The 10,914-nt window shown below is 39.3% G+C and overlaps 1 protein-coding gene across 2 annotated transcripts in view; it reads left to right on the forward strand.

The window, feature by feature from the left end:
- Positions 1–3,843, forward strand: part of vwc2 (von Willebrand factor C domain containing 2) — a 30,455-nt gene extending 26,612 nt beyond the window's left edge. For both annotated transcript variants that reach the window (XM_089012038.1, XM_089012039.1), the window contains one exon: positions 2,859–3,843. In XM_089012038.1, the coding sequence (XP_088868164.1) occupies positions 2,859–3,010 (152 nt within the window). In that variant the 3' untranslated portion in view covers positions 3,011–3,843. The remainder of the gene's footprint in view (positions 1–2,858) is intronic.
- Positions 3,844–10,914: the final 7,071 nt, after the last annotated feature.

Consider the following 10,914-nt stretch of genomic DNA (forward strand, 5'->3'; position numbering starts at 1 on the left):
AAAACCATTCACCCATCCATTTCGGGAAGCGCTTTATTGGAGCCCATCCCAGCTGTCCTCGGGCAGTAAGTAGGGTACACCCTGCCAGCCAGTTGCAGTGCACACAGAAACCAACAATCATCCGCGCCCACATTTGCATCTTAGGACAATTTTGAGTATTTAATCAGCCTGTCATGCATGTTTTTTGGAATGTGCAAAGAAATTGAAGTGCACCTGGAGAAAACCCACCCAAGTACAGGGAAATAATGCAAACTACACATGAAGCCCGTACATATCAGGAATCGAACCTTGAATACATCTGTGTAAGTTCTCAGTCATACAGGAGTGGACGGTCTATCAATGAAACGGTTTCTTCAGCCGTCATCTGTACTTCTTTGAAGGTGTCGGACATTTCGCTCCTCATCTGGGAAGCTTCGTCAGCTAACTAAAATTTGCTGGTAGCTCTGGCCCTAGATATAAATGATAGAGATTAGACAGGATAAGAAGTTATCATATTTAAAAGTTTCATGCTGTTATATGCTTAGTCAACGTGTGTGACTCGAATACACAATTGAAGCACAGACAATCTGGGGTCAATCTGAGGTCAACAGACAGAGCAAGTTAAACTGTCATCTTCATCTAGGAGATCTGGCCTTGGACAGAATTTAGGACTTGGGAAACTCCTTTATCATGAAGTAATTTACGACTTGAAACTCCTTTACAGGAAGAGCTCATTAGCCAGGTTACAAATTTATCAGTTCATGGAAGAGACAATGTTTTATTGCTTACAGCTGTTCGCGCTTAGAACGCCCAGAGGCGTGGTATTCTCATCAAGAAAACTATGTTTCACTAATTTATCACTTAAATTTGCAAAAACACTCAATAAATAGCTTGGCAGAGGGGTGCAGAATTCAGACGTCTGTCATGAATGGCTGCATCTCCTGCCGGCAGTTGTTCTGGCGTTCGTCCACAGTATCCGATCGAACATCTCTGACAATATATCCCCAATGTCCAGAGGTGGCCGGACCAGACCTCTGCTTTGATAGGTACCTGCTCTATAGAGTTGGATATTAGGGATATACAGTATATATAGGGATAGAGCTAACAGCAAATTTTAGTTAGCTGACGAAGCTTCCCGTATGAGGAGCGAAACATCCGACACCTTCAAAGAAGTACAGATGAAGGCTGAAGAAACCTTGAATGCAAATCTGCACCGTGAGGCTGATGTTCTCACCAGTCGCGCCGCTACACAAAAATTAGGAGATAAAGTTTGGCCATCAGTTTGTGACTTCAATCTGAAGCAAATTTAGCATCAACACATCAGCAAGTCAACTTCTGAATTGCTCCCAATCATAAAATGAAGGTTTTGGACCGGCCTTGTTGAAGTCCAGATTTGAATCTGATTGAAATGCTGCGTCGCATCCGCTAAAAGGCTGTCTGTTCCTGCTCGAAAAAGCCTGCAGTGTTGCCGAATCAGAGCAATTGTGCAGGGACGAGTGGGCTAAAATATCTCCACAGAGATGCGAAAAGACTCATTGGCGGTGATAGAAAACACTTGATTTCAGTCGTTGCCGCTCGGTGTGGGTCAACCAGTTATTGGATTTCGGGGGCAATCACTTTTCGCACGGGGCCATGTCGGCTTGGATTTATTTTAATAACAAAAACCTTCATTTATAAAGTGATTTTATGATTAGCTCTGTTATCTTTGTCTTTAATGTAAACAAATTAATGTGAACCATTTAAGCTGAACAAATGAACATGCACATAAATTGCATAAGAACGTTTTCCCATGAATCGCTTTTCACTCCTGCCGGTGAGGTGATTTTTGATAGCACACTATATGATGCAATTTTGAGTCCAAAAAGCGATTTGAATGACAAAGCCATTTTTGAATCAACCACACTAAATCTAAGCATTCTACTTTAAAATGAGCCATCCTTGAATCAAATCCAAGATAATCTTCCCACTATTCTTGTAATGTAAATGTAATAAGTCCTACTGAGTGGAAAGCTGAATTTAAAAAAATTTGAACGTGGAAGTTCAAATTAATTTGTCACAAATGAAGAAAAAAAAAAAAAAAAAAAAAAAAAAAAAAAAAAAAGAGTACGAATCTATTAGTTAGAACAGGTGAAAAGCAGTGGTGGACCATCAGGGCCATGCAAGGCCTTCTCTGCTGGCCTAAAAATATCTGAATCACAGACTGCTGTGAATTATATTTTGTGTCTGAATTCTTATAAAAGAATCCCAAATTATCTTTCAGCTTCCTTTCATGACTTTTCTCCTCTTGTGTTGCCTCCAGATGCGTTTTCGTATTTAAGCATTTAACCAATCACATTTTAGCCATCATTTGTTACCAGGGTAGGAATTCTACCTGGATGCCTTAACAATCAGTTCTGCTGGTTTCTCAAACTATGAATCATAGTTTGCAAAAACTACTCTAATCACAAGCCGCTAATGACAAGAGCATACTGGCTAGAGCTAGCACACTGTATCGGTGGTGAGCAGCATAAGCAAATGCATTGTGTTGATTTAATAGCAGTTTTCTCAACCCACAATGGCTGAAGGCGGAGAAGAAATTGAATTGGTTACAGATATACTGTTAAAGCCATTTTCAAGAAAAGATGAACATCATTTAGAAAGGTCGTACAGTTATTTCCTGGCTAATGGTAGCCTCTAGTGGACTTATAGTAAATCACACAACAGTTGCAGGTGTGGATTGATTCAGACGTAGCACTACTGAAGGCCTAGCGATGAAATCCACAGCTGGTGAAAAGCAATAAGACACAGAACCAAATTTTCATCCAGATACCGCTACTTATATGTGGCTGCTGTGATTGGTGTAATTAATTCTCATTTTCTGTTTTTCTTCCTGTCAACAGGACCCAATTGCTTTGCAGACACAACGGTGATACCGGCTGGAAGAGAGGTGAAAATCGACGAGTGTACAATCTGCTACTGCACATATGAAGAGGGCACGTGGCAGATCGAACGCCAGGCCTCCTGCAGTAAGAACGAATGCCAGCACGGTTAGAAGAACATTGGCACGTAACACCAGCGCCCGTCCGTCCATCAACACTTGGCCTTTCACCCAGACTTGCGGACATCAGGGTCAGCCGGCTCAGCATTTGGAGTCTGTACTAAGCAAAGGCTTTTATGAAGATTTATATAATGCACATAGAATATTTATTTATATATGTCTTGAATTATTTATGATGATATAAAAATACAGTGTAGATGTCATTATGCTGAACTAGGTACCCCTATTTTTTACATAGGCTCTGTACTTTAATAATTCTCATTGACTACAAAGTAACGCAAGCGAATGTATAGAACACACATAGCTGTCATTGGAAGCGGATAGTCTTCATAATTCTGAAACGTTCTCCTAAACCGCCGTTCAAATGAGCAGCCGGTTCCATCTGAGGTAACCTACCGGTCGCTACTGTTAAAAAGTGACTAAGAACAAAGTTGAAAGTGAAATTAAAGATTACTTGACTGTTTCTGACTTGTACTACGATTTAGTCTCTTTGGGTGTTTCAAATGTGCATAGATTTTGTAGGTGTTTTTTCTTTCTTTTTTTTATTCTTGGTGCTCTATGTTCCTGTTTGAAATAAACAGCAGTCTGTGGCTCTGCAGGTGTTGGCATGATGCATCCGATCAGCCTGTATGAAACCCGGTGCTTGTTTACTAACTACTAAATGAGTCAAATGTTTGGTTTCGGTGTCGTCATGACCTGGACCTCAGTTCCGAATAAACTAGGTGACATTTTGAAGATGTTGCCCGAAACAAAAACTATTGAAAGTAATTGTGTTTCATTTTAGGCTGGAAAAAGAATATATAGGATGTATTTCATCGGATTCCTGTCAGAATCAGAATCAGAATCATCTTTATTGCCAAGTATGTAGGACACACAAGGAATTTGTTTCCGGTAGAACACGCTGCACTAGTATCGTCGTCAAAAAAACTGCTAAGTGGCACTATACAGTTCCATTTTGGCTAGTGTTGAAGAGTTCAAAGAGTTAATGGCTTGGGGGAAGAAGCTGTTTAAATGTCTGCTGCAGCATGATAGTAACTCTTTATGATGCTCCAATTAAAATACAGTAAAGTCTCGTTATATCTATATCGGTTATATCGATAGTACTGCTTATTACGATACTATTTCGATGAACGTAAGGAGAAAATTTACATGCCGCAGGATCGGATATATCGATAGTCCCGGTTATATCGATATTTATTCAGACTCCCGAGAATATCGATATAACGAGACTTTACTGTACTTTCAAAACAATTTCAGTACACTGAAAAAACCCATGTGTCATTTGTGTCTTTATGTAACACCGGTATGTCATATTATAATTGGCATCAGTCTGATGCTTGTGAGAAATAATGTGGGAGTTACACTACTTGTGCTTGTTTAGTTGTTTTGATTTCATCCATGCGGTGCACACCCAGATATGGATACATTATGATGATTAGACCAATGTATGTATTGGATTAGCCTTTATTTGTTTAACGGGGGAAGAAATTTGCATTTCACAGCAGCAATGTATTTATTTATTTTACTTCATAAATGTACTTGATATAAACCGTAAAGTTGTCAAATTATAGACTGCATTTTACTGCTGAATTTGGTATATACAGAGTGATACCTCGTCTTACAAACGCTTTAGCTCACAATTTTTTTCGGTTTACGAACATTAAATTCACGAGAATATAATCTTGGCATACAAACTAGTTTTCGGCGGACGAACCAAACCACACAGCGCCACGGTGGCTGGCGGACTAGTTTTCCACACACACACCCTTCTTTGAGTGCAGACGTGGTTTGTTATCGAGTGGAGTACTTTTGCTATTATGGGACCGAAAAAGACCCCACCACAGTCTAGTGTTAAGGTGAAGAGTACACAAAAGAAAATTACGGTCGAGCAGAAGAGGGAGATCGTCGAAAAACACGACATGTGTGCGTTTGTGTGACTTAGCATCCCAGTACCAGCACACTAAGTCAACCATTGCTACGTGTGGCTAAGGGTGCTTCTGTGTTATCTAAGCAACGGTCTCAGGCAATAGAAGAGGTTGACAAACTTGTGTTGATTTGGATGAACGAAAAGCAGCTAGCATGTGACCGTGTGAGTGAGGGTATTATCGCCGAGAAAGCACGGCAACGTCACTTGGATATCATCAAGAGGAAACTATATCAACGACCATCACAAAGGTAAATAAAATGACTTTATTATATAGTACAGTTTATTTCTTTAATTACAATAGGACATTTATTATACATAAAATAAGGTATATTTGTTGTAGTTTTAAGGTTTTATTTAGTAGAAAATAATGATTTATGGGTACCTGGGAACGGATTATTCTCATTTTAATGGTTTCCTATGGGAAATTAATTTTTGGGATACACACTTTTCACCTTACACACTGTCTGGGACCCAATTAAGTTCGTAAGCCAAGGTATGTAATGTATTATAAATTATTGTGTTATATATTTTTGCGCATGTATCTGGCCAAGTCTATCGGTTCCTCTGCCAGCAAATCAAAACGATACCTCACAAGTCCAGGTAATGAGCGCTGAAGGGCCAAGCAGCAAATCAATGGAAACAGATGCCGCATCTCGATGTTTACTAGCTGTCTTTTGCATGAGCAGCACGGTGCACTCACACTTTACAATGCGCCGGTCATGCAGCACAACTCTGATCCAGGGGGTTGCCAGACAACGGCCGGCGTCACATCTCCAGCAGTGAAACGTGCCTGTGAGCCTACCAGCGGGATCTTAGGTAAATCAGGCTCAATGCATGTACATGCAAGCTGACAGGCTTTTTTTCTTAGCAGCCGCAGAGAGGTGGCTGGGATCCATTAAGGTTTCTTAGCAGACCTAACGGGTGAGATTCTTGGACTGTCCTCTCAAACCCAATTCATTCATTCAAGAATGAATGGAAATGTGCTGATGCATATGAGTGGTAAATAATAGTGGAATGTTTTTTTCACTGCTCAGTCCTGCTTCCTCTTTGATGATTGTACAACCTATGTCTGGTTTCAAAACGAGCTTATGAACATTATCTGGGTCACATAAAATTTTTGTCTTGTTATTGCACCCACATTTTTACGACCCCTGACACAATATTGTACAAGGACTTCCAGCCAGGAACGCTTGCCCCAAAAATAATTTTAGTACGTTGATTTGTCACCTGAGGAAGATTGTCACTGTGAAGGCCACAACTGAGGCACTCATTTTCATTTTCTTATCATGTATTGATGGGGAACCAAAATGTAAATTAAGCTCCTCTCAATGTGGTTAAAAGTACAAGTCAAAAATGGCTCTCTTATTATTATGTCCCCATTGTGGGACAAATAAAGGTTTTCTGATTCAACACTCTCATTCACTGCCATTCACAAATATAATCGGGAATTGAAAATATGACGTAGAGCGCCATTCCCGAATTTGTTCGGGTTTTGTTTTTTCTCGTTTGGGTGCCGATAAAGCGCTGGCCATGGCCTCTGGCAATGTTTTTTCCACTACCACAAGGGGCAGCATTTCCCTTTTTTCCATGTTAGTGCTTTGTTCCAGCTTCAGATATTAAAGCGCTATATAAACCAATATGTATACTGTATATGGCATTGTATTTTGAACAGCCGCCCTCATTTCAAGCTCATATAACTCCAGACTCATAATATAACCTCTGGCAATACATATTTTTCCTTCCTACAAGGGGACAGCATTTGCGTTTTGTACAGCTGCCCCCATTTCAAGTTTAGATAACTCTAGACCCATATAACTTAGGTATTAACTATTTTTATCTGACAAAAGAAGAGAGTCTAATGTTTCTTACGCTGCATTCAATGTTTACACAGTCCTAAAATTAAATATTCTGTGGGTCCTAGAATTTGAGTGAAAATGACAAAAACCCTGGCACTAGAGTGGACACATTTTGGCACGTCTGGCAGTGAATGAGTTAACAAGATGGTTTCCAAATGACTTATTATTCACACCAGCACTTTATGAACTGTAGTGTCAGCATATGTCTAAAGAATAAAAATTGCCTGATTAAATCTCACCCTAAATCCTCGTCAAAAGCGCGTCTTAGGTCTTTTACTTTGAAATAAAAATCCCAAGATGGTATGCATCTAAACTCGTCTTCCTCCAGACAGGCTATTAATTGGAGGCAACTGCCAGAGTCATTCATAAAGGATTAGCCTCTACACTTCCCAACACCGCTAGCCCGTAATTAGACTCCTGCCCTGTTCAGGCCACTATACACTACTTTGCTTGCACCACTGCTGATCATATTACAGGGGCTGATGAAATTCATTACGTATTTATTGCAACCGGCCAACTGAGTTTCACATCACTCACAAATAAATGTCAGTTAAAAAAAGAAAAAAAAAACTAAAATACGGTGATACCTCGGTTTACGAACCCCTTGGTTTACGAACTTTTCGGTTTACGAACGATACATTTATGAAAATTTTACCTTGGCATACAAACTACACTTTTGCATACGAACTTTCTTCGTACACGGAACTGCCTCAATGAGTGATGTGTCGTTCGTGAACGAGCCCGTTCTTCTAACTACGAAATGGCAGCCGACTGTTTTTGTCCTCTATTCCCCGCCGCCAGTCTTCGGTTAAAGCCACGTGATTGGTCAAGAACGCAGCAGTGAGGGGGGGGGGGGCGGTTTAAACATTAAAGAGACAGGCAGACGACAGTGAGAGAGTTTCAACTTTATAGTTCAAAAGCAGAGTGTTGACTGCAAGGTTAAAATATCCCATCAATCAGGCTCCACAAATAACCCGCACAAGCCATCTGTACTCTTGATGCAAAAAGCTATCAACCCAGCTAAACAGAACACAATTGATGAGGAACTAGATAAAATTATCGCAGAGAAAGCACCTATAAGGGATCATTCCTCAAGATGGTGAAAGAAGAAGGTTACGTTCCTCATCAAGTGTTTAATGCTGATGAAACCGGCCACTCCATTCCATCAAGCCATCAACGACCATCACAAAGGTAAATAAAACAACATTATTATACAGTACAGTTTATTTATTTCATTATAATACCATAGTACATTTATTATACATCAAATATGGTATATTTTGTGTATTTTTAAGGCTTAGAAAATTAGAAAATTATGTTTTATGGAGAGCTGGGAACTGATTATTCTCATTTTAATGGTTTCCTATGGGAAATTAGTTTTTGGGATACACACTTTTCACCTTACACACTCTGTTTTGGACCCAATTAAGTTCGTAAGCCAAGGTATGTAATGTATTATAAATTATTGTGTTATGTATTTTTATTTTGCTTTTGTGTCTTCTGTATAGGTCGAATACAGCTTCTGTACATCATTATTGATCTGTAAATAAATGGATGAATGGAATGAATCCTATCATGATTGGTTTTTCTTTTTTTTAACGCCGCACATTTATCTTCGGCGAGGAAGAGGCACAGCTTCTACATTTTTAATGGCAGATGATCTGCATTTATTTCATTCGGAGAGATGGAAAAGAGTTTTTAATGAGAATCAATTCAAATAAACAAAGACTTGTTTTCTGTCAGTGAATGGGCTTTTTTTTTTGTTCTGGGTAAGATTTACCAAAAGTGCTGTTTGCTTTCCCTTTGCCAGACTTTTCTCATGCCCACCTGAGTTCATTCATATTGCACTGATATTATGATGAACTAAAAAATCTCTACGCACCAGCCAAATGTGGTTGTTGCTTTGAGAATTCTATTTGCGCTTTGTGGATTTATTTCCAAGCACATCTCCACAAATCCATTCAATCCAACTTTGAACCCCTCTGACAGCTCCACCTGCTCAAACCTTGAAGACATGCGTGATGTTCCCTCGCGATCGGGTTGCTCCTTGATCAATCTGAGCGAATCGCTTCTCCAATGAGCCTTTTATAAAAATTGCCTTTTATAGATTTAGCTTTGTTACTGCAGGTCTCTTCTCAGGCCATTAACTACACGCTCACATTTTGACATTATACTTTTCATCGCTTGGAGGTGTTGGATTGCCTCTCTGTGCATTTAAAAGTAGTCTTGTCGCAACAAAAAAATATATTTTTTTATAATGTCAGCAAGTTATATACCTCAAGGGTCCTATATTTTTTTCAGATCACACACACACACACACACACACACACACACACACACACACACACACACACACACACACACACACACACACACACACACACACACACACACACACACGTTAAATAGGCTACATCAAATTCATGATGGCCGTCCAATACATAACAAGCTGTAATGGAAAGTGAGGGACAGTGCTTAGATGGCAACATTTCATCCACAACATACAGGTCACTGAGCTAGCATGACCTGTTTTCTCATTTTAGTGGTCAATTCAGCTCAGTGGTGCTGCATGAATGCACGCGAGGCTGTCAGGTTGGTCCTCTCTGTCACATTTCAGTTTGCGACCAATAGGTGGCACTGTAGGGCCCCGCCTGCAGCTGCATAGGCTGTTTTAATAATGATAATACATTTAATTTATAAGCGTCTTTCAAAACTCTCAAGGTCACTTTCCAGTCACAATTTTTCTGTGGGAGAGCAGCGGCAGCCACACGCGCCAGCGTTCACTCAACCCGGAAGTAACTCAAATAGATAGAAAGCCAGCTAGTTAGCTAAGATAAAACGAATAAGCAAATGAATAACCACGTGCATACATAAATAAATGTATAAATAAATAAAATGAATACCAATCAACAAACACATAAATAAATACATAAATAAATAAACAAATAAATAAATAAATACAAATAAAGAAACACATAAATGAATACATACATAAATAAATATGGTAAATAGGTAGAGAAATAACTAAATAAGTAATATAAATGAACACACATGCAAACAAATAAATAAATAAAATTAACACACATAAAATAAAACTAATAAATAAATAACCACATAGATTAATAAGCGTCAGTTAAAGGACAACCGACGTCACTTTTTTGGTTGTTTAACTGACATCAGTTTTATAGCATCTAAAATACCCGAAACACGCAGTATGATATTTTTAGTCAAATGCAAAACAGCAATAAAAATGACTTAGTGTCCAAAATCTGCAAAAAATTGAGCTGTGAATTGCGCATTGGCAAGTCCCGCCCCCAGTTCGTGACGTCACGCCAAGACGACTTGCATTGCTAGTGAATCAAAACAATGGCTTCATATTCGGAGAATATGCTTTCTTGTTACAGATCCAGTTATGAATATGATTCAAATAGTTCTGAAGAGGAAAGCATACATGTTTGCAATCGATTAAACAATTTATTTGTGCCATTTTGAGGCAACATTGGGGGGAAATCTCTCACCCAAAAAAAATGAGGCACAAAATGGCGACCTCCAGTGACCACTTCCGTTTCCACAGGCTGATAAATTCCTTATATGGAGTTTGGAAGCCCTCTTCTGGCCTTCTGGCGGCTTTTGGGTGCAACACGAGGTCCCCAGACCAAACAAGTATAGCAAAATACATTGACGTGATGGAAGGACAGTTACAATGCGTCTTTTTTACAGCCAAGGGCGGTCCTTTAGTGACGTCACGTACGGACTCGTCACCAACTCAAAAACAAGACTTCCTGAATATTCAGCGCAAGTCTTAAAACGTAAAATATAGCAATATGCGGTGGAATCCTTGTAAAATACGCTCAGTAGAAGTATTTTGAAGCCATTTTACAAATTATGGACACAACTTGTCCGGTGACGTCGGTTGTCCTTTAAATGGACTACCGGCTCAACAATTCAGTGTCGGGTCATTGTTTGTTTCACTCTGTCAGGTTTGTTTCATCTTATGTTTTACTCATGGTTTTGTTTGCTACTTTGGACCGTTTTGTTCTGATGACTTTGTATTAAATAAAGTCAGGAGGAGCAAAATCTCAAACAACAATTTGTCAAATACACCCTGCTTTTCT

The sequence above is a fragment of the Hippocampus bargibanti genome, linkage group LG13 (genome assembly GCF_051943395.1).
Source record: "Hippocampus bargibanti isolate YZ-2025 linkage group LG13, ASM5194339v1, whole genome shotgun sequence".
Taxonomy (NCBI): Eukaryota; Metazoa; Chordata; class Actinopteri; order Syngnathiformes; family Syngnathidae; genus Hippocampus; species Hippocampus bargibanti.